This window comes from Bos javanicus, chromosome 29, assembly GCF_032452875.1.
Source record: "Bos javanicus breed banteng chromosome 29, ARS-OSU_banteng_1.0, whole genome shotgun sequence".
Taxonomy (NCBI): domain Eukaryota; kingdom Metazoa; phylum Chordata; class Mammalia; order Artiodactyla; family Bovidae; genus Bos; species Bos javanicus.
The window spans coordinates 29,425,401-29,449,306 of NC_083896.1; the positions used below are offsets into that span (position 1 = coordinate 29,425,401).

Below are 23,906 nucleotides of genomic sequence, written 5' to 3' on the forward strand. Positions count from 1 at the left end.
TGTAGGTAAGATTTCCTTGAGATGGCTTTTATGTCCTTGGAAGAATATAAGCCAGGCTGCCAGACTTCTGGGAGTCAAGTGAGGAAAAAAGGCTCAGAGGTTTAACCTTCAGTTCAGTTCAGTTCAGTTGCTCAATTGTGTCTGACTCTTTGCGACGCCATCGACTGCAGCACGCCAGGCCTCCCTGTCCATCATCAACTCCTGTAGTTTACTCAAACTCATGTCTGTTGAGTCGGTGATGCCATCCAACCATTTCATCCTCTATTGTCCCCTTCTCCTGCCTTCAATCTTTCCCAGCATCAGGGTCTTTTCCAATGAGTTAGTTCTTTGCATCAGGTGGCCAAAGTATTGGAGTTTCAGCTTCAGCATCAGTTCTTCCAATGAATATTCAGGACTGATTTCCTTTAGGATGAACTGGTTGGATCTCCTTGCTGTTGAAGGGACTCTCAAGACTTCCAACACCACTGTTGAAAAACATCAATTCTTTGGTACTCCGCTTTCTTTATAGTCCAACTCTCACATCCATACACAACTACTGGAAAAACCATAGCTTTGACTAGACGGACCTTTGTTGGCAAAGTAATGTCTCTGCTTTTTAATATGCTGTCTGCTGCTGCTGCTAAGTCACTTCAGTCATGTCTGACTCTGTGCGACCCCATAGACGGCAGCCCACGAGGCTCCCCTGTCCCTGGGATTCTCCAGGCAAGAACACTGGAGTGGGTTGCCATTTCCTTCTCCAATGCATGAAAGTGAAAAGTGAAAGGGAAGTCACTCAGATGTGTCCGACTCTCCGTGACCCCATGGACTGCAGCCCACCAGGCTCCTCCGTGCATGGGATTTTCCAGGCAAGAGCACTGGAGTGGGGTGCTATCGCCTTCTCTGAATACGCTGTCTAGGTTGGTCATAACTTTTCTTCCAAAGAGCAAACATCTTTTAATTTCATGGCTGCAGTCACCATCTGCAGTGATTTTGTAGTGCCCCAAAATAAAGTCTGTCACTGTTTCCATTGTTTCTCCATCTATTTGCCATGAAGTGATGGGACCAGATGCCGTGATCTTTGTTTTCTGAATGTTGAGTTTTAAGCCAACTTTTTCACTCTCCTCTTTCACTTTCATCAAGAGGCTTTTGAGTTCCTCTTCACTTTCTGCCATAAGGGTGGTGTCATCTGCATATCTGAGGTTGTTGATATTTCTCCTGGCAATCTTGATTCCAGCTTATGTTTCATCCAGCCTGGTATTTTGCATGATTTACACTGCATAAAAGTTAAATAAGCAGGGTGAGAATATACAGCCTTGATGTACTCCTTTTTTTCTAACTGTTGCTTCCTGATCTGCATACAGACTGCTCAGGAGGCAGGTCAGGTGGTATGGTATTCCCATCTCTCGAAGAATTTTACAGTTTGTTGTGATCCACAGTCAAAGGCTTTGGCGTAGACAATAAAGCAGAAGTAGATGTTTTTCTGGAACTCTCTTGCTTTTTCGATGATCCAACAAATGTTGGCAATTTGATCTCTGGTTCCTCTGCCTTTTCTAAATTCATATTGAACATTTGGAAGTTCATGGTTCATGTACTGTTGAAGCCTGGCTTGGAGAATTTTGAGCATTTCTTTGCTAGCATGTGAGATGAGTGCAGTTGTATGGTAGTTTGAACATTCTTTGGCATTACCTTTCTTTGGGATTGGAAAATAACCTGCAGTGTATAAACTTAATCCTTTTGTTTTCAGTTAGGTACCCAAGACTTAACTGGGCTTGATCCTCTGCAGTTTAGATAACCATGTATTTTCCCTCTCAAGTCTAGGACCTACTTTAGAGAGGGGCAGTTCCTTTCCTACAGAGAAAAGGGAGGAGACCAGGGATCTGTTTGCTTCATAAATAGTCCTTCACCATCTTTTAGCCTCACCTTTGCCTCATTTACCACCAGGGATTCCCTGGTGGCTCAGAGGATAAAGTGTCTACCTGCAATGCTGGAGCCCCGGGTTTGATCTCTGGATTGGGAAGATCCTCTGGAGAATAAAATGGCACCCACTCCAGTATTCTTGTCTAGAAAATTCCATGGATGGAGGAGCCTGCATGGGGTCACCAAGAGTCGGACAAGACTGAACAACTTCACTTTTGCCTCATTCAGTTACATGGATGTGTGTGCTCAGTTGTGGAGTGGATTGCCACTTCCTACTCCAGGGCATTTTCCCAACCCAGGGATTGAACCTGTGTTTTGTGTCTCCTGCACTGGCAGGTGGATTCTTTAGCAGTAGCACCACCTGCAAAACACCATTCAATTACATGTTGTCATATAACTAATTGAACTTGAGCCTTTAGGCAATTCTAAGATGGAATTCATCTTTCATCTATGTTAAAATTTTATTTTTTCATCTATATTTGTAGGTTATTGCCTTTAAAAAGTCAACTTTAAAATAGTAAACTTTATTCCATTCTGAAACCTTACTAAAATAGTAAATTTTAATAGTAAATATTAAACTAAATTAATGGAATATTTTAATATTTACTATTAAAATTTACTATTTTAGTAAGGTTTCAGAAAGGAACAGAGCTTTTTGTATCTATTCTCCCATATGCTGTCTTTAGCTGATCCTCTGCCTGAAATGTGTATACCTCATTTTTTTTCAGGGTAAGATACCGTTACTGTGTCCAGACACAAAGAACTGTGCAGGCCTTCGCTTCATATTTACTTGCAACAGGCCGTGCAGAAACTAGAGACAATGGAGTAAACAACCTGGAAAACTTACATGAAACCTCAGGCGTGGTTGAATTTCGAAGTGTTCTGACTTGTTTTTTGTCCCTGACTTTAAATCCAGTGTGTGCATTTTTATACACTTACTTTACCAGTATCACAATCAAGAGCTAATTACGTTAAATGTATGTTGCCCAGTTTTAAGGACTGGAGAATTTGATGAAGATGACCTTACTTGCGCCTTGAGTTCCTAGTCTTTACTGTCGAGAGGGAGTATCTATTTCAGTTTTTCCACATTGTTTTGTTCTCTAGCCAATCTCTTTCCCAGAATTTACTTTCCCACCTAAACTGGTTATTATGCTTTTAAACTATGCATTATAAAAACGCAGCGTTTTTGCTTATACAAAACGCTGTTTTGCCTGTTTCTTATACATTAAAGACAGTGGGTAGAACTAAGCTATGCAGTTGCACTTCCTTCAAAAAGGTTGAGTTGGAGGTATTGTTTTGGTGCCTGTTCGGACAAGACAGGGCAAAATTGGTTTTCTTGACATTATCTCAAGCCACAAAATAGCTTTCTTCACCCGGATGCCTTCCCACCCCACTGCTGTGTGGCCAGTGTTTGATGCTTCTCGCTCACATCACAAAGTTCCTTTCATTCTAAACAGGATCAATTCTCGACAGCTGTTCCCAGCTTCTAGGCTCCAGTTTTACCTGGGCCGAGCTTTAAAGTCACTGAAGCAGCTCTTATGGCGTGTGCTCCTGATTACCCTGCCAAGCCACGGGGCGAGGTGCTCGGGGGTTCGGTGGCGGGCAGCGAGCGCGAGGCCGAGTCACAGGCCGAGTCCCACTTCGCGTTTGGGCCCGGAGGTCATTCGCAACCGATGCAGTCCGCAGTTCCAAAACCTCTTCCGCCAGGATCTCGTCCCGATTCCAAAGTAACCCTGGTCCTGCCGGTCTCCGCCGGCACGGAGGACCAACGCTGGCCCCAGGCGCTGCCAATCTGCAGAGCCGCCGGGCCGGGAACGCGCACCTCTCTGCTTTACGGCAAGGGAGCGCGCGTTTGCGACAATGTGACGCCAGCAAGTTTTGGCGGGAAAAGCCCTGCATTTGGATTCCTGTGGTGGCGGGCAAAGGACGGCCTGGTGAGGAAGGGCGGCCGGTAGAGTGGGAAGGGCTCCTGGAGCTGGGGTTCGGGGACTACATGATTTAGGAGGGGCACGGTGACAGAACGTTCTCGGTTCCGATCCCAAAGGATCGGAGAGGCTCCCTCGGAGGGGTGGTTTCGGAGGGTGGAGGAATATGGTGGCGGGGGTCCCCGTTGTACAGGGACTGGAGAGAAGCCGCCTCTGCTGGCTGGGAGCCCCCAAGGTTTGGGGCCCGGCGGTCCGCGTGCCACCCAGCCCTTCCTTCCGCTTCTTGGGGCAGTTTTGGCCCCGCCCCGGGCTCCTCCTGGCCTTGGGGGACGGGGTAGGGGTGGGAATTGGGAGTGAGCGGGTGGGGAGGAGTGGCTGCGGTCCCCGCGGTTATTTCCTCCTCCACTAGCCCTCACCCCCTTACTCTAACCCGAGACTTCACTTCTCACCCCCTTCACCAGTCCCCACCGTACAGCACTGGTCGCCAGCTCCTCGGCGCTACTAGTACATTTCCTCTGCCGCCTAGAAAGAGGGGTTTCAGCTTTGGGTTTGCGTGGCAGTGGGGCTTGTGAGTTATCAATCAAATGCCGCAGTTTAGGATATTTGCTCATGCTTTAAAAGACTTGGATAAAATACGGATGATGTGAAACCAGGAGCTGATTTATCTTGAGGGAATCACGGCAAGAGGCGGAGCTCAGAGGCGTTAGAAATGATTGAGGCTCGTCCTCACCAACCGTCTTTTCTGGGTTCCTGCTCTTACAGCCGCGGGACTGAGTGGAGTCATGGCAGTGCCCTTTGTGGAAGACTGGGACTTGGTGCAAACCCTGGGAGAAGGTGCCTATGGAGAGTGAGTCTGAGTCCATTTTACCCGCCTTCACACTTGTTTAGTTTTCTGTCTCCTTTGAGTACATATTCATTGTTCTGGAATTGTTTAACACTGTGGCGCCCAAAAGAACAGATCTTTGCATGCAAATTCCAAAACTTTGGGAAACTGAAGCTACACAGTCTTTTGTAAGGGTTAACTGTTTTTTTCTTCTTTTTTTGGGGGGTGGGGTGCAAAACAGCAAAGCAAAGCATTTTTCCCCTAAAATTTAGAGGAGATTTCTGAAGTCGGTTTCTCCTCCCATATATTCTTTCCTGGGATTTAAACATAGTGGTTAAATGAGCAAATGAACAGACTGGAGCCACATTACTGGCCTTTGTTTTGTGAAGCTTAGGCAAGCTTTTTCTTTTTTGGCCGTGCCATCCTGCTTGCAGGGAGGCGGACCAGAGATTGAACCTGTGCCCCAAGCGGTAGAAACATGGGGTGGGGTCTTAACCAGGGGGCCACCAAGGAAGTCCCTAGGTGAGCTTCCTAATATCCTTGTGTGCCTGTTTCTTCAGCTGTAAAATGGCAGTAATAGTACATATCGTGTAGGTACTTAGAACATTTACCATAGACATAATGTTAGGTAGTGTTATTAAAATTAAATGACTAGGGCAAGAATGAAATCTTGACATTTGGGACAACGTGGACCTGGAGGGTATTATGCCAAGTTTAAATAAGTCAGACGGAGAAAGACAAATACTGTATGGTTTCACTTACTAGGTGAAACAAAACAAATGAACAAAAGTAACAAAAGAGAAACAGAGTTAAAACAAACAGGTAGTTGCCAGAGGGGAGGGTGGTGGGAGGGGGAGAGAAATACTGGTACAAACTTACAGTTGCAAAATAACTCTCCAGTATGAAATGTACAATTGGAGAGTATAGTCAGTAATTATGTAATATCTTTGTATGGTAGCATATCCTAACTAGACATACAGTGGTCATCGTTTTGAAATGTACAGAAATATCAAATCACTATTTTGTAACAGGAACTAACACAGCATTGTAAGTCAATTATACTTCAAAAACAAACAGACTTATAGAAAAAGAGATGAGATTTGTGGTTATCAGAGCAGGGTGTGGGGGGAGGGGTATTTGGGTGAAGATGGTCAAAAGCTACAAACTTCCAGTTATAAGATAAATAAGTTCTAGAGATGTAATGTACAACATTATTAATATTATTAACATTGCTATAAGTTATACATTAAATTTAGTAAATAATAAGAGTTCTCATCACAAGGGAAGTTATTTTTTCTATTTTTTAAATTTTTTATCTGTAAAAAGTGGATTGTCACTAAATTTATTGTGGTAATCATTTCAGTGCTTTATGGCAATTATATCTCAGTAAAACTGGAAGAGAAATTAAATGAATAGAGCATGTATATGTGTGATGTGGCCCAGAATTGCTGTTATTCCATTTTTAATTTATCAAGTGTTTATATATTACTTTTGGATGTACAACGTAATGACTTCTTTGGAGCATTAGCTATTATACTTCACATTTCAGAAAGGAGTATTATCTGTTGAGGACATGGCAGAAACCATTCCCATGGTTTCTTCCAGGTGGCGAAAGTAATAAAGGTAAAATAGTTTTGGATGAGTTATGTTTAATCTTTTGAAGTTTTAAAAGAAATACAGTTCAAATGTCTGGAATATTATATTTCTTCCTTTTTCTTTTTAGAGTTCAACTTGCTGTGAATAGAAGAACTGAAGAAGCAGTTGCAGTGAAGATTGTGGATATGAAACGTGCCATAGACTGTCCAGAAAATATTAAGAAAGAGATCTGTATCAATAAAATGTTAAATCATGAGAATGTAGTGAAATTTTACGGTCACAGAAGAGAAGGCAATATCCAGTATCTATTTTTGGAGTACTGCAGTGGGGGAGAACTTTTTGATAGAATAGGTATGGAAAAAATTTCAGATAATTCTTCTGCTAAATAAGTTTTTAAATTTGTCTTTTAATCTTGGGGCTTCTGTTTGTTCACTGTCCATTCAGAATTGCTTATGCAATAGTGAAAGTGGAGTAAATTTTTTTGTTTTTACAACTTATGTCAACACTGAATACATAGGTAGAATCATCAAAGAAATTTTTCCCCAAGTTGTATAAGTGATTTTGGTTGGCATTTCTGTTTTGCAGAGTGTAAGAATGATAAGCTGTGGTTTCTTGGTGCGTGAAGTATCCTAAGTGCAATGTATTGTATGCCTATGCAGTTGTTTTCTTTGTAGATACTCTAGTCTCATGAAATTGTTGCATTCATTTATAGATCTGAAATAAGAGGTTGTTATATAAGTGAAATAATTGAGAATTTTATAGGATTTATATATATATATTAAGTACTGTTTTTGCTACTAAAGATTAAAAGTCTTGATGTTAAAGAATACCAAGAAGTACATAAAATATATTTTGTGGACCTAAATTTATTATTTAGATGTATTAATAGTTAAAAAGTGATTATTAGAATCTCCAAAGAAATGTATCTCAGAAAAGAATTGAGTATACAAGAAATCAATTCATAGACATGCATGGCTTTGTGGTGTGAGAAATTATATGAAATTTAAATTTGTTGTTAAATATTTAGGAAATCAGATTTGCCTAGGCTTCTGCTTTGACAGTTACATTTCAGGAGTAGAAAAAATATTGGCATAGCATTTAGAAGAAATTAGGGGTGAATTTGAAGGATATAAAGTAAATCATAAGTAGTATAAGTCGGGGCTTTCAAGGTATATCTTGCATTCTTGATTTGGGTTATATTTTGTTATTCTCTAATTTTCCTGTGATGTTAACTTATTTTTGCCACTTAACAGCTGGGGAAATGTGAATTGTTAGCGATATATTTATTAGTGGACTCCAGAATCATTTCACTGTAAGCATTAGATTTTCTTTGCAAAAGTACGATCATAGATGTTTAACTTTAGAATTAGGAAACTATGTGGTTGATGCCTGACTATATTTACCTGATAAACTAACTTTCACAATTAATTCTTATAGAGCCAGACATAGGCATGCCTGAACAAGATGCTCAGAGGTTCTTCCATCAACTTATGGCAGGGGTGGTAGGTACAGTGGTCTCTTTTCCTTTTATTTAAAATTAGTCTTAGTGAAATAAGTTACTCAGTTCTGATATGCTTCCCTCTGCTTCTCTTTTAGGTTTATCTGCATGGTATTGGAATAACTCACAGGGATATTAAGCCCGAAAATCTCCTATTGGATGAAAGGGGTAAGTTTAGCATTTTGTCACTTATACCAAAATCATTTTAATACAGCCTTACAAAGGCAGGATCAAGGCTTTTGCATTACTGAAATTTCAAGGCAGCTTCTTAATTTGCCACTCAGTTACGGTAAATATTCAGTAAGTATAGTTAAGGTGAAAGTTCTGCCTACAGTTTGTGTGTCTTAAAGGTGGGAAGTTAGAGAGGAAATTTGCTCTTCTTATTTGTTTTTTGTACAGAGTTACTCCTCCTTTTATAAACATAGCCACCTTGATGAGAAGCTCTGGAGGTTTGTGGATCTTGAGTTTCTATGTGTCTTTATATGCTTCTTTCCAGCCAGCTGGGTTTTTACATCTCTGAGAACGTTGTGCCTAGAGTATTATTGATACCTCCTGCCTCTGCACAGCCGGGTGAGGACATGGCTCTGCTCTCAGTGTTTAAGTGCTCTTTTCTAGAAGACCCTTTTGACTCCAGGATCTTCTATAACCTGGTCCATGCTGTGTGTATATTGACAGTATTTGTCTTACGTTAATAGAAGTCATGAGGCCTTTTTCTAGTTTTAGTTATATGATGATGTCTCTTATTTCTTCATTATTACAATTTATTTTTGATCACTTTAAGGTAGAGAAGTTCCACAAATCTAAAATAACACCAGCAGTTTTCCAGTAAACCTTGATTCCTTTAAGTATTTGTGTGTGCTCAGTTGCTCAGTCGGGTCTGACTCTTTGTGACTCCATGGACTGTAGCCTGCTAGGCTCTTCTGTCCGTGGGATTCTCCAGGCGAGAACACCAAGTGGGTTGCCATTTCCTCCTCCAGGGATCTTCCCTACTCAGGGGATGAACCCGAGTCTTGTGCATTGCCAGGTGCATTCTTTGGCCATTGCGCCACCTGGGAAGCCCCTGTAAGCATGCCTATTTACAAAACATTCTCATTCGGTGCCATCCTTTTTTCCTTTGGCTTAGATAACCTCAAAATCTCTGACTTTGGCTTGGCAACCGTGTTTCGGCATAATAATCGGGAGCGTTTGTTGAACAAGATGTGTGGTACTTTACCATATGTTGCTCCAGAACTTCTAAAGAGAAAAGAATTTCATGCAGAGCCAGTCGATATTTGGTCCTGTGGAATAGTACTTACTGCAATGTTGGCTGGAGGTAAGAGCTGTTTAATCATGATGAAATTCCTGTCCTTTGGAAAACCAGGTTTCCTGTACCAATATAAATGAAATAAATCAAGGAGGTCCATATTTATGTTATAGTATTTTAATATTAACCTATTTATAACTAAGTTGGAACTTTTAAACCCAAAGATTTAAAAAAATGATTTATGTGTAGCTATTAAATGAAATATCACAGTAGCTCTCTCTTAAAATTATGTGAATACTTTGGAAATAGTAAGACGGAAGTGGATTATCTGTCTTAGAAGTGTCTTTAAAATTTCTTAAACCATAATTTAATTAATTTGAAGAAAACTTTTAATGGATTTGTGTCACTGATTATTTTCCCTTAAAATCGTTACTGTAAAATGATTTGAACATTCAGAAAACCGAGTCTTGTTTCCTTTTTAGAATTGCCGTGGGACCAGCCTAGTGATAGTTGTCAGGAATATTGTGATTGGAAAGAAAAGAAAACATACCTCAACCCTTGGAAAAAAATTGATTCTGCTCCTCTAGGTAACTGGGTTATCTTGATATAAAGTACTGATTTCCTGGATAATGAAGCCTAGTGCTGTTTGAATTTTTTTTATGTATATTTTTCTTTTTAACTTTTAATTCATTATATAAATAATACATGATCTTTGTAGATAAAGTAGAAAAATAATAAATAAAATATTAAAAATCCAACCCTATAATTCTAGTACTCAGAAATAGCTTCCTTTAATATTTTGATATCTGCTTCTGTGTTTTGTAGTAGAAAATATGTAAGTATATATGTTTGTTATATATGTATATTATTTATAAGTATATTTGTTTTCACAAAAAAAATGACATCACACTATACATGTTATTTTGTAAACTTTGTGTGAGTGTGTGTGTTAATGCTAAGTGAACACTTTTTCATGACTATACTTGTAAGTATTCATCACTGTTTTTAAAAGCTGTGATGGTATTCTGCTATATGGACTTGCCTTACTACATTTCTCCGGTTCACCTTTTTAGAGATTCAGAATTTTTTCTAATTTTTCACTGTTGTGAAAGAGAGATGATTATCATCCATATACCTTAATCTTTGTACATACGTCTCAGTTATTTAAAGTGAAACCCCAGAAGTGGAATTGCAGGGTCAAAGATGTATACAGCATTTAATTATTATGGTTTACTTTGCCAGATTGTTTTCCAGAAAGTTTGTACCATTTCATCACAGTCTACCTAGTTTACATTTAAGCTATTTTTTGGCTACACCTTGAGGCATACGGGTCTTTGTTTTCCCACCAGTGAATGAACCTGTACCCTTGCAGTGTAATCAGTGAGTCTTAACCACTGGACCACCAGGGAAGCCCCTTACACATTTTTCTTTTTGACTGATCTAATAGGCCTACCTATAAGAAATATATTCTAACTTTAAAATTTTTATTTTAAATTTAGTATCATTGAAGTTGTACATCCATTTTGGATTTATTAGCTTTTTTGTCTATTTTTGTGGAATTGTCTATTTTGCTCATTTTTGGTAGGAAGTTTTCCTTTTATTCTATATGACGTTTTTAAGAAAATATTAGTGTCATATCATTGCATTTGTTACAAGTATTTTTGACAGTTTGTCATGTATTTTTACTTTATGTTATGCTATTTGAACATACAGAAGTTTTATATTTTATGTATTTAAATCTAGTATCTTGTCCTTTTTGATTTCTGACTATATTGTCATGTTTGGAAAGGTTTTTTCTACCCTCTGCTGCTGCTGCTAAGTCGCTTCAGTCGTGTCCAACTCTGTGCGACCCCATAGACGGCAGCCCACTAGGCTCCCCCATCCCTGGGATTCTCCAGGCAAGAACACTGGAGTGGGCTGCCATTTCCTTCTCCAATGCATGAAAGAGAAAAGTGAAAGTTAGGTTGCTCAGTTGTGCCCGACTCTTAGCGACCCCATGGACTGCAGCCCACCAGGCTCCTCCGCCCATGGGATTTTCCAGGCAAGAGTACTGGAGTGGGGTGCCGCTTTTCTACCCTCAACAGTAGAAAAAAATTACCTGTGTTTTCATGGCTTTTTTTTGTTTTCTTTTGTTTTCCATTTAAATCTTTGGTCCATTAGAAGATTCTTTGGTATTGGGAGGTGTATGAATTCTTTATCAATAAAATTAAGGTTTTAGGATGATTGTTGCTTTTATTACTGTCTCTTAAAAAGTTATTGGAAAGTAAATTTTCATTATAAAATTGTGTGAATGAGAACTTAATATGATATGTTAGAACAATGAAGTTTGGTATTGAAAATGGATGAGGTTTTTTTTTTATCTTTGTGTAAATAGGGGTTTTCAGGGGTTTTATTTATTTTTTATTATCTTTGTGTAAATATCATCAAATGGAGAGAAACATTTCCACCTGGCTCTTGTTCTATTTGCAAACAACTGAGAGTCTGATCTGGGAAGAATATTCAAAGATATAGACAGTAGCAAGGAATAATTGCATGACATTCAAGCAAAAATTTAGTGGCTTTGTTTTCTCTTCCCAGAAGTAATATTTGGACATAAGGAGAGCAATAGAGAATGTGTGTGTACACTACAAGCTATAGGCTTTTCTAATCTGCATGACTCTTGTAATGTTGTCTTAATATTTTGTTTTCAGCTCTGCTACATAAAATCTTAGTTGAGAACCCATCAGTAAGGATTACCATCTCAGACATTAAGAAAGACAGATGGTACAACAAACCATTCAAGAAAGGTAATATGCTTAAAATACAAATTTTTTTTTAAGTGTTTTTTTTTTTGCGAAAGAAAAGGTACTTGTAAAGTCAGCATAAGGCAACAACACAAGATAGCTGTGGTCTCTGTCCTCATGGAGATGATAGCCTCTGGTACAAAAAACAGAAATATAAAAAAATAATTTTTAGTTCACTAATAATTATAAAGTAGAAAATCAGGGTACTGTAGCTAAGAATTTGACCAAGTCTTTTTTTTTTTTTACCTTTTTCTTTTGTATTGGAGTATAGCTGATTGACACTGTGGTGATAGTTTCAGGTGGACAGCGAAGGGGTTCAGCCATACATATACACATATCCATTCTCCCCCAAACTCCCCTCCCACCCAGGCTGCCACGAAACACTGAGCAGAGTTCTCTGAGGTATACAGTAGTTGACCTAATCTTAAGTGACAGAGAACGCTTACCTTGCTGAGGAAATAACATTAAATCTAAGATTCGAAGATTAAAGGGGGGCTAGCCAGATGAGTAGCAGCAAGACGAGTGGCAGATTCCAAACATGGCAGCAGCATCAGGGATGACCTGGTGGTTAGAAAGGAGTGCATTTGAGGAGCTTGGAAAAGGCAGGTGCGGCATGGACCATGTCTGGCTTGTTCAGCATTGCATCACCGGTGCTTAGTACAGTGTGTAGTCCATTGTAGGCATTTCATAAATGTTCATGGAGTGAATAAGTGAGTAGAGAAGGAGGGGAGGGAGAGAGATTTGAGATGAGGTGGTAGATAGGAACCAAGCCATGGAGGACCTTATAACCCATGCTAAGAATCTTGGGCTTTAACTGAAGGCCATGGGAAAACCTTCTGGGAGATTTTAAGCAAGAAAATGACATGCTTATATATTTGGTTTTAAAAGATCTTTCTAGAATTTCAGATTCTTTACCATTGAGCCACCAGATCCAATTGGGAGGAAGACGCTAAAAGTCTAAGAGGAAAGAAAAAAGCAGCAAGGTCCCTAAGGAGAAAGGAGGGTATGGGCTCCTTTTCAAGTGGAGAAATGAACATTTGATGGGAGGATGGAAGGGAAGAGAGGACAGGTAGGAATACAAGTAAATTAGATTTGGTAGTGGCAAATTGAGGGAGCTTCCAATGACTGAAATGGGAGATATATGTAAGTAATGAGGTACTGGAGGGTGTCTTGGTAATTTGACAGGAGTATAGAAGTTTTGAAAGAATCATTATGGGGAAAGGAAGAGGAAATGGATTAGAGAAATGTAGCATAGCGTGTTAGGGGTGAGGATCCAGTGGAGGGGAGTAGCCGTGAATTTACAGTGGCATCCTGTTCTCTATAACGATTATTTTTTGTAAAGCTTTTCAGAGAAGGCAGTGGCACCCCACTGCAGTACTCTTGCCTGGAAAATCCCATGGATGGAGGAGCCTAGAAGGCTGCAGTCCATGGGATCGCTGAGGGTCGGACACGACTGAGCGACTTCCCTTTCACTTTTCACTTTCATGCATTGGAGAAGGAAATGGCAACCCACTCCAGTGTTCTTGCCTGGAGAATCCCAGGGACAGTGGAGCCTGGTGGGCTTCCATCCATGGGGTCGCACAGAGTCGGACACGACTAAGGGGACTTAGCAGTAGCAGCAGATAGCTTACGGTGAACCATCTTGGATTAGTGATCTTCAAAGAAGATTTAACTTTGGGACCAGGGACCAGCCTTGATCACTCAAGAGCTGTTGTATAGCAGAGTTTTATTAAAGTGAAAAGGGACTAAGAAAGTGTATGACATAGACATCAGAAGGGAGAATGCCCGCCCCCCACCCCTGCCAGCTAGTCTTATCAAGGCCTTATCAGACCCACTCCCACAACATACATCTTAAATTAATAAGATTAGAATGAACAATAGAAAGATCTTACCACCCACCCCCATAATACACATTTTAAGATGACAGGATTAGTCAGAAAGTTCTTACTGAGGAGAAACATGTCATTGAGCAAGAAACATTGTTATATTGACTAAGACAAAGCAATGTAGAAAGAAGGTTTGACCTTTTCTCCTTGAGAGCCCCAGATTCCTTTCTCCTCCTTGGAAACCTTGGACTTCTTATCAACCTACCTAGGAATTGACTCTCTCACAAGCAAAGAAGATTGGGTAGAGCAGATTCATAACTTTCATTGTCATTATCACGAATTATTTTTTATTTTAAAAGGTTTTGATCCTGTTGCTGGGTCTCTCAGTCTTCATAGAACATTGTTCTGTTACCAAAAACGGTACCATTAAAATGACTGCCTTAACATTGACACTATGCACTTGGGACATACTTATAGGTCAAGATTTATGAAATGTGTAGTTTGCGCAATTTGACAAGTGAGTCCGAGTCAGAAGTTCCTAACTACATATCTCATAAAATCATGTAGGAAAAGCCACTATCTATTGTATAAGTATTTTGTGTTTAAGAAATGAATTTAGGTATGGTTTTGCTTCTTCCAGTTGCCAACTGGGAAAGCATTTGTATTTGGTCTCTTTTTTAGGGGCAAAGAGGCCCCGGGCTACTTCTAGTGGTGTATCAGAGTCTCCTGGTGGATTCTCTAAGCACATTCAATCCAACTTGGACTTCTCTCCAGTAAACTGTGCTTCTAGGTAAGGTCAGTTAATAATTAATAAAAAATCAAGTAGTTGTTGGATCTAATAGTCCCCATGAAAAATAATCCATGTACATAAGGTTTTCTGAAGATGAATATAATTTTTTTCAGTGTGAGAATGATAATGCCTTATAAGAAAGGCCTAAAGAACTTTATTTAAAGCTATATTTTTCTCCATATCATAATGCCTCAGTGAAGAAAGTGTGAAGTACTCCAGTTCTCAGCCAGAACCACGGACAGGCCTTTCGTTATGGGATACCAGCCCTTCATACATTGACAAACTGGTACAAGGGATCAGCTTTTCCCAGCCTACTTGTCCTGATCACATGCTTCTGAATAGTCAATTGCTCGGCACTCCAGGATCCTCACAGGTAAGGGAATTTAGTTCCTCAAATAAATAATGGCAACTCTATTTTTTATTGTCTTAAAGTCTTTTTTTGTCAATCTAAGAAATACAGTATTAACACTTGATACAGATTTTTTTTTTTTTGGTCATGGAGGAGAGAATTAGGGGAGACGTTTTTTTCTAATGTTTATTTGGCTGCACCGGGTTTTATTTGTGGCACACAAGATCTTCAGTCTTCATTGCAGGATGTGGGATCTAGTTCCCTGACCTGGGATCCAACCTGGGCCCACTGCATTGAGAGTGCAGAGTATTAGCCACTGGACCACCAGAGAAATCCTGAGACTCAAGGCTTTTTTTTCTTTTTTTAGCCACATCATGGCATGCGGTTCTTAGTTCCTTAACCAGGATTGAACCCAGGCACTGGAAGCAGAGTCCTGACCACTGGGCTGCCAGGGAATTCCCTAGGGGAGACACTTATGTATAAGAATCTGAAGTCAAAAAAAAAGAATTTTCAGGCCAAATAGCTATAGTATGATTACTTTTGGTGGTAGATCTGATCATTTATTCAGCTTTCCTCTATTTGACTTGTAGAACCCCTGGCAGCGCTTAGTCAAAAGAATGACACGATTTTTTACCAAATTGGATGCAGACAAATCTTATCAATGCCTGAAAGAAACTTGTGAGAAATTGGGCTATCAGTGGAAGAAAAGTTGTATGAATCAGGTATGTTTCATTGATTTTTGTTAGATCTTTTCCTGAAGAAAAATTTAAAATATTTGAGTAAAAAAAAGAGCTATCATTCTATGGTTGATTCATGTTGATATTTGGTAGAAATCAATGCAATACTGTAAAGCAATTATCCTTCAATTAAAAACAAATTTTAAAGTGCTATCATTTATGTATATATTAAAAATATAAAGTAGTTTAATTTGAAAAAGAAACCATTGAAATTTAAGTACAATGTTTTTTCCTTAAGAACTAGTATTTCTTAAAAGAAGACTTCTCTAAGGTTATTACAAATACTAAGAGATTCAAGTCTTATTTTCTTTAAAACTATGCATTATACTTAAATTGTAACAGCGATGAGCTTCCTTCTGTGAAAGATGGATCCATTAACAATCCCATGTTTCCTCCATCTTCCCTGCTCCCAATTGCCGATTTTTGTTGTTTGCATTGTTATAGCATATTTATAATACTGACATTCTGATCTGTCTTTAGGCTTTTCAAAAGTCTTAATATTGTGAAAAACAAAGAGAAAGGAATATTTTGTATTAAAGGAGACTAAAGAGGCTTGATAAATAATGTAATGCATGATCTTTCACCAGATCATGGATTTAAAGAAAAAGAAAGCTATGCGGCTGCTAAGTCACTTCGGTCGTGTCCGACTCTGTGCGACCCCATAGACGGCAGCCCACCAGGCTCTCCCGTCCCTGGGATTCTCCAGGCAAGGACACTGGAGTGGGTTGCCATTTCCTTCTCCAAAAGAAAGCTATAAATGATGTTATTAGAACAATTGGGAAAATTTGAACATGAGTTTTATGTAAGATAATGTTTTTGTATCAGTGTCAGATTTCTTTGGTGTGATCATAATACTGTGCTTTGTAAGAGAATGTCTGCGGGAGACACATGGTAGTGTGTGTAACTTATAACTTAGTTTAAAAACTAAAAAAAAAAAAAAGACAATCACGTAAAAAAGAAGTAAACATGCTTATCTAGGTTTATAAGGCCAATAAACATTTGTGGTTATTTATTGTAGGATTCTTTCAGTTTTTCTGTAGATTTGTAAACTTTCAAAATTAAAAGTTAGGGGAAAATGTTACTGTGAGGAAACCTGAAGCCAGCCTGATTATCCTTTCACTTATATAGATATCTTACTTTTTTTTAAATTTAGGTAGATTTATTAAGATAAAGCTCACATGATATAAAAATCACTTTAACCATTTTAAAGTGTACAATTTAGTGGTTTCAAGTATGTCGCAGGATTGTGGAGTTATCACCATTTAAATCTAGAACTTCCCAGTGCCCCCCAAATAAACTCAGTACCGATTAGCAGTCATTCTTTGTTCCTTCCTCCCTGTCAATCACTAATATACTTTCTGTGGATTACCTATTTCTGGGCATTACATATAAATGGAATCATATAGTGTATGACCCTTTGTGTTTGTCTTCTTTTACTTAACATAGTATTTTCAAGGTTAATTCATGTTGTACCATTTATCAGTACTTTATTCCTTTTAATGGGTGAATGATAGTCCGCTATGTGAATAGACTGTTTTGTGTAACCATTTATCTACTGATGGACATTTGGGACGATGTATCTACTTTTTGGCTGTTAAGAATAATGCTGCTGTGAGCATTCAGGTTTCTGTATGAACACAGGTATTTTAGTTTGCAAGGGCCATCATAACAAAATACCACAGACTAGGAGGTATTTATTTGTTTATTTACAGAAATTTATTTTCCTACAGTTCTAGACACTGAAGTCCAAGACCAAGGTTCTGGCAGGGCAGGTTTCCTCTGGAACCTTGGCTTTTATGTGGCCACCCTCTTGCTGTCCCCTCCTATGCTTTGTCCTCTCTGTGCACACATCCCCCGTATCTGTCACTTTCTGTATCCTGATTTCCTTTTCTAATGAAGACAGCAGTCAGATTGGATTAGGGCCCTCTGAATGGTCTCCTTTGAACTTAGTCACCTCTAAATTAAAAGACACCTGCTCCTTGGAAGAAAAGCAATGACAAACCTAGACAGCATATTAAAAAGCAGAGACATTATTTTGCCAACAAAGGTCTGTATAGTCAAAGCTATGGTTTTTCCAGTAGTCATGTATGAATGTGAGAGCTGGACCATAAAGAAGGCTAAGCACCAAAGAACTGATGCCTTTGAACTGTGGTGGTGCACAAGATTCTTGAGAGTCCCTTGGACTGCAAGGTGGTCAAACCAGTTAATCCTAAAGGAAATCAACCCTGAATATTCGTTGGAAGGACTGATGCTGAAGCTGAAGCTGCAATATTTTGGTCACTTGATGCAAAGCCAAATTAATTGGTAAAGACCCTGATGCTGTGAAAGATTGAAGGCAGGAGAAGGGGACGACAGAGGATGAGATGGTTGGATGGCGTCACCAACTCAATAGACATGAATTTGAGCAAGCTCTGGGAGATGGTGAAGGACAGGGAAGCCTGGTGTGCTATAGTCCCTGGGGTGGCAAAGAGTTGGACACGACTAAGCAACTGAACAACAACAACAACTACCTCATTAAAGGCCTTATCTCCAGAATAGTCACATTCCGAGGCATTGGGAATTAGGGCTTCAGCATCTGAATTTGAGGGGACACAGTGTCAGTCCAGAAGATGTTTTCAGTTTCTTTGGTATGTACCTGTGATCAGAATTGCTGGGCATACAGTAACTCTTGTGTTTATCCTTTGAGGAACTGCCAAGTGATTTTTCAAAGCAGCAGCACCATTTTACATTCCTACCAGCCATGTATGAGGGTTCCAATTTCTCTTCATCCTCGTCAACACTTGTTATTGTCTCTTTTTAATGAAAGCCCTCCCTGTGTGAGATGAGAATTATTAAAAATGTTTTTGTACTTTGGGCTGGGCTTAGCTAGACAAATCTGCTGATCTTGGGCTTATCCATCCAGCTGAAGTTGATGGCTTTTCTATGCCTAGTGATCCAAAGCAGCCTCACCCACTTTTGGGATCTTGGTGCTGCCTGTTGGCTGGGCCTTTCTTTCCGTATCAGTCTTCTAACCTGTGCTTCTAAAACACTGAACATGGAAGTTGAAAGACCTCTTAGAACCTTCGCCATCTTGTGATCACTGTTGTAGCTTTTTACCCAAAAACCTAGCCTCTCTTTTTCTTTCTTCTGTTTTAATAATCTTGTTTTCCCTCTCATTCTGGTTTCATTCTCTTCAATTGTTTCTTCTTTCAATTGTATTTTGATAAAACACTAGATTTCTTCTGTTGCTAACCATTCACATAGACTCAATCCCTAGTGATGCACTGCATTCTGTTTACACGTTGGTCTCGGTGGTCACACACGTACCCGTCGGGAGAGGAAAAGTCCTGGAAGGAATGGGGTGTTCGGCGACACTGCTCCTATTGTAGAAGCTTTTCTCAAATTTGCATCCCAGTAGTATCACTGAACTGAGATTACAGCTTTTATTTAGAGTATTTTCTATCCACACATATGCTCTAACCTTATTTTTATTGTCTTAGGTTACTGTATCAACAACTGATAGAAGAAACAATAAGCTGATTTTCAAAGTGAATCTGGTAGAAATGGATGAGAAGATCTTAGTTGACTTCCGGCTTTCTAAGGTATATAGATTAGCACATTTTTTAAGAGAGAAAACTTTGTTTTGTTATTTTTGAAGAAGTATTACATGTTCATTTTAGAAATTTTAGAAACACAAAGTGTAAAGAAGAAAGTAAGAATCGAGTTTAATTTTATCATCCATAGAAAACAGATTTATTTTTGATATTGTATTAGGGTAACCTTACTATTCGGAGAAGGCAATGGCAACCCACTCCAGTACTCTTGCCTGGAAAATCCCATGGACGGAAGAGCCTGGTAGGCCGAAGTCCATGATGTCGCTAAGAGTCGGACACGACTGAGCAACTTCACTTTCACTTTTCACTTTCATGCATTGGAGAAGGAAATGGCAACCCACTCCAGTGTTCTTGCCTGGAGAATCCCAGGGACGGGGGAGCCTGGTGGGCTCCCGTCTATGGGGTCGCACAGAGTCGGACACGACTGAAGCGACTTAGCAGCAGCAGCAACCTATTACTTGTAATACATGCTATATGGAAATACTCATGTGGAGGTTTTTACTGGCATTATATTTTAGATATATGTTAACTTGTTTTTTTTTAGTTAATATTATGAACATTTGTTCTTGTCATTATCTAGTCTTCTAAAACAGTTTTTCAAATAATATTCTTTATTATAAAAGTTTTTGTTTTTTGTGTAATCTGTAAATAACAAAATAAAAATAGTCGTAGATTATTTTTATCTTTAATTACCTTTGGCATTTTGTAGCATTTTAAGCTTTTCCTTATTGAATTTGTATATGGTATTTTTCATAAAAATTGTGATTTGTCAAAATGTTTGCACATTATAGTTAATGAGCCTTTATCTGTTCCAAGCTACTTTGTGATTCATAATCATATACAGAGTTTTACTCACATTTCTGATTCTTTCTGTAGAAATTAGTGGTTCTGAGGTTATAGTTTTAAAGCCCTTGATACATAAGACCAAAATAGCATTTTCTATATTTCCTGAAAGATTGTACATGGCTCTGAACAAGGCTGGAAGAGTTGGTCACTTTCTTTATATTGGCAGCTTGCTGCAATACTATTGTCCAGATGCTTGATATGGAATTAAATTAAGATACTAGAGTAGTGAAATCCTTCTCATAACTGAATCACTGGCTTTGTTGCCACAGTGTTTTGGCAAGACTTAAGTGTAGTTGTGTAGCTTATTTTTAGTTTATAAACTCCCAGTACCTATGAAAAACAGTGACCTAGGTCCAGAGCTATCAACAGTTGAAACAAACAAGATGCCATTGGTTTCTGCTCTCTGGGCCCAGTGTAATGGGCCCAAAGTCAAGTCAGAATTATTTATGTAGCCATTTCTTCTTCATGGGCTTCCCTTGTAGCTCAGCTGGTAAAGAATCTGCCTGCAAAACGGGAGACCTGGGTTCAGTCCCTGGGTTGGGAAGATCCCTTGCAGAAGGGAACGGCTACCCACTCCAGTATTCTTGCCTAGATAATTCCATGGACTGTATAGTCCATGGGGTCACAAACAATCAGACACAACTGAGCGACTCTCACTTTCACTTTTCTTCTATGAAGGTGTTTTGTCTTTGTAAGAGGACCTGAAGATGAGGATAGCTGGACATATCTATGGATGTTTGTCTCTATGTACCACTAAAGAAAGTTTGATTTTATGGCATAGTCTTTTTTTTTTTTTTAACATGAGTTTTGGATATTCCTAATATAGGGTGATGGATTGGAATTCAAGAGACACTTCCTGAAGATCAAGGGGAAGCTGAGTGATGTTGTGAGCAGCCAGAAGGTTTGGCTTCCTGTCACATGATAGATCCACTGGCTCTGGGATTCCTGGTGAATATAGTGCTGCTATGTGGACATTATTCTTCCTAGAGAAGATTATCTATTCTGCAAACTGCAAACAATAATCCCTGAAGAGTTGTCTTCCCTCTAGCCAAACATTTTCCAATTCTTTTGTATATTCTTCATACAAATAATAATCTATATCCTAACTGTAAGTGAAACTTTGGGGAAAGGGTAGATAGAATTCATTTAGATATTCCTTCATTTGCATTTAGCGTCTGAATTGAGACCCGCCTGGTGGAAACCATGCTCTGGGGTTACATGAGTTTACCAGCTTTTATACCAATATAATGAAAAACGATACTCTTGTCCCATTCTACCAAAACATTTGGTTCCATCCAAAAAGTACATATTTCCTGCACATTGACTTAATCACATGGATAAATTAAAAAAAAAAAAAAACCTTGTTATTTGTGGGACAGTAAATTTATCAGTCAGTCTGTGAAGTGAAGCCAGCTTCAAAATGTATACCCCAAGATTTGTACTTAAAAGGGCCTGACCAGGTATATAAAGCTGTTTTTGAACAATAATTAAAATTGCAAGTAGGTATGTTTTTTTCTGGTATAGTTAATATGTATGATTGGTCTTTCAAATAGAAGTTGAGCATAAACTCTAGTGCTTAACTACCTTTACTTGGAATTACTGTTGCACATATTAAATATTTTTCTATATTATTTTCTACTTTCACAGCCATATTTTAATTCTTTATTACATAAATAAATTCTATTTTGAAAATGAATAGCTAACTCTGTAAACTCATTGGTGACTAAACTTCTAGATGGTGAGGAATAAAAGAGGTTGGAGATGTAAGAAAGTAATGGAAATTGATCTGATTCCTGGCTTTTTTCACCTGTTAATTTTAGTAAGATTTTGTTCTTTCAATGAAATTTATATTAACATTTGAATGTGTCCCAGTATTCCCGTTTCTTGGTGATTTATAAATATTAGCCAGTTATTCTAGTCTGAAGCCAAGAACATGAAACTTTATAGAGTTTATCATATATTGTATATCTTGGTAAATGGTATTATTGTCGTATAGCTATTGTTTTTCCAGTAGTCATGTACAGATGTGAGAGCTGGACCATGAGGAAGACTGAGCACCGAAGAATTGATGCCTTCGAACTGTGGTGTTAGAGGAGACTCTTGAGAGTCCCTTGGACTGCAAGGAGATCCAACCAGTCAATCCTAAAGGAAATCAGTCCTGAATATTCCATTGGAGGACTGATGCTGAAGCTGAAACTCTAATACGTTGGCCACCTGATGCAAAGAGCTGACTCATTTGAAAAGACCCTGATGCTGGGAAAGATAGAATGCAAGAGGAGAAGGGGACAACAGAGGATGAGATGATTGGATGGCATCACTGATTCAATGGGCATGAGTTTGAGCAAACTCTGGGAGATTGTGAAGGACAGGGAGGCCTGGTGTGCTGCAGTCCATGGGGTCAAAAAGAGTCAGACATGAGTGACTGAGCAACAACAACCCACAGGAGGAATAAATTTAAACCTACAGGCAACTTCTAAGAATTAAGCCAGTATATTCTCAAATAAGAAATTGTGTTCTTGAGAATTGTCAACCAGGGAATTCTCTGGTGGTGCAGTGGTTCAGACTCCAAGCTTCCAGTGCAGGGAGCGAGGATTTGATCCCTGGTTGGGGAGCTAAGTTCCCACGTGCCACACAGCATGGCCAAAAGAATAAAAGAAGAGAGAAAATTGTCAGCCAACCATTGGTAACTCTCATAAACAAAGTTGTCCCTGGCTTTGACCTCTCCCCTGAACTCCAGACTTTTACAGCCATGGTCTACCTGACATTTCCCCTTGACTAATAGTCATCTCCTGACCAAATACAACTTTTGATCCCTGTCCTCCAACCTACCCCTCCCTAGTTCCCCCCACCTCAATAAGTGCTACATTTAGCCCCCTAGTTTCTTAGGCCAAAACTCTAGAAATCATCCTTGATATGGTTTTCATACTCTGAATTCAGTTCAGCAGCTCCTATTTAATTCAGCAAATATGTACAAAATAGGGCTTCCCAGGTGACGCTACTGTTAAAGAACCTGCCTCCCAATGCAGGAGACATAAGAGACTCAAGTTCAATCCCTAGGTTGGGAACATCCCCTGGAGGAGGAGGAGGGCATATGGCAACCCATTCCAGTATGCTTGCCTGGAAAATCCCATGGATAGAGGAGTCTGGTGGGCTGCAGTCCATAAGGTCACAGAGTCAGACACAACTGAGCCACTGAACAACAACAACATGTGTATTTCCATTCTGTGACTTATTTCACACTTCATATAAGATTGTAGTTTTAATGTAGTTTAAGACTTGCCTCTGTCTAGCAGTTTTTGTTTCCTACTTAAACACTCATTCCCTACTTCAAAATCATGAAGATTTTCTTTTATGTTATCTTCCAAAAGCTTTATAGTTTTGGCTTTCACCTTTAGATCTACGGTTTACCCGAAAATGATTTTTGTGTATAATAGGAGGTCAGGTAGCATTTTTTTCCCCATATGGCTATCTAATTTAGCACTGGTGAAAAGATTATCCTTTCCCCATGGGTCTTCATTGATATCCATCCAGTGTTCAGATTTCCAATTCTTACTTTTTACAGTTTTTTGAATCAGGATTGAAATAAAGTCCATACTGGAAATTGACTGATGTCTAAGTTGCTTTTGGTTGCAAGTTCCCCCTTTGTTCTCCCTCTGTCTGATTTTTTTTCTCCTTGTAATTTATTGGTAGAAGAACCCAGCTGGTTGACTATCTAATTCTTAGTCTGAATTTGCATCACTGTGGTTCAGTTTCTACATGTTTCAACTGCCCGTTGTGTTTTCTGTAAATAGAGACATTTGGGCTTCTCTGGTGGCTCAGATGGTAAAGAATCTGCTTGCAGTGAACAAGACCCAGATTTGATCCTGCGTCAGGAAGATCCCTGGAGAAGGGACTCTTCTCCCTTCCCCAAGAATACCCACTTCAGTGTTCTTGCCTGGAGATTTCCATGGATAGGAGCCTGGCGGGCTACAGGCCATGGGATCAGTAAGAGTCAGATACGA

General features: G+C 39.2%; 1 protein-coding gene across 1 annotated transcript; it reads left to right on the plus strand.

Annotated features, from left to right (window-relative positions):
• The first annotated feature begins 3,748 nt into the window (after nt 1–3,748).
• On the plus strand, nt 3,749–21,601 carry CHEK1 (checkpoint kinase 1). Its single transcript, XM_061406343.1, has 13 exons — nt 3,749–3,830; nt 4,584–4,668; nt 6,368–6,591; nt 7,678–7,742; nt 7,837–7,906; nt 8,862–9,050; nt 9,464–9,568; nt 11,672–11,767; nt 14,272–14,380; nt 14,576–14,753; nt 15,320–15,451; nt 18,946–19,047; nt 20,732–21,601. The coding sequence occupies exons 2-13, from the start codon at nt 4,604–4,606 to the stop codon at nt 20,825–20,827; spliced, it is 1,431 nt and encodes a 476-aa protein (XP_061262327.1). The 5' UTR covers nt 3,749–3,830; nt 4,584–4,603; the 3' UTR covers nt 20,828–21,601.
• Nucleotides 21,602–23,906: the final 2,305 nt, after the last annotated feature.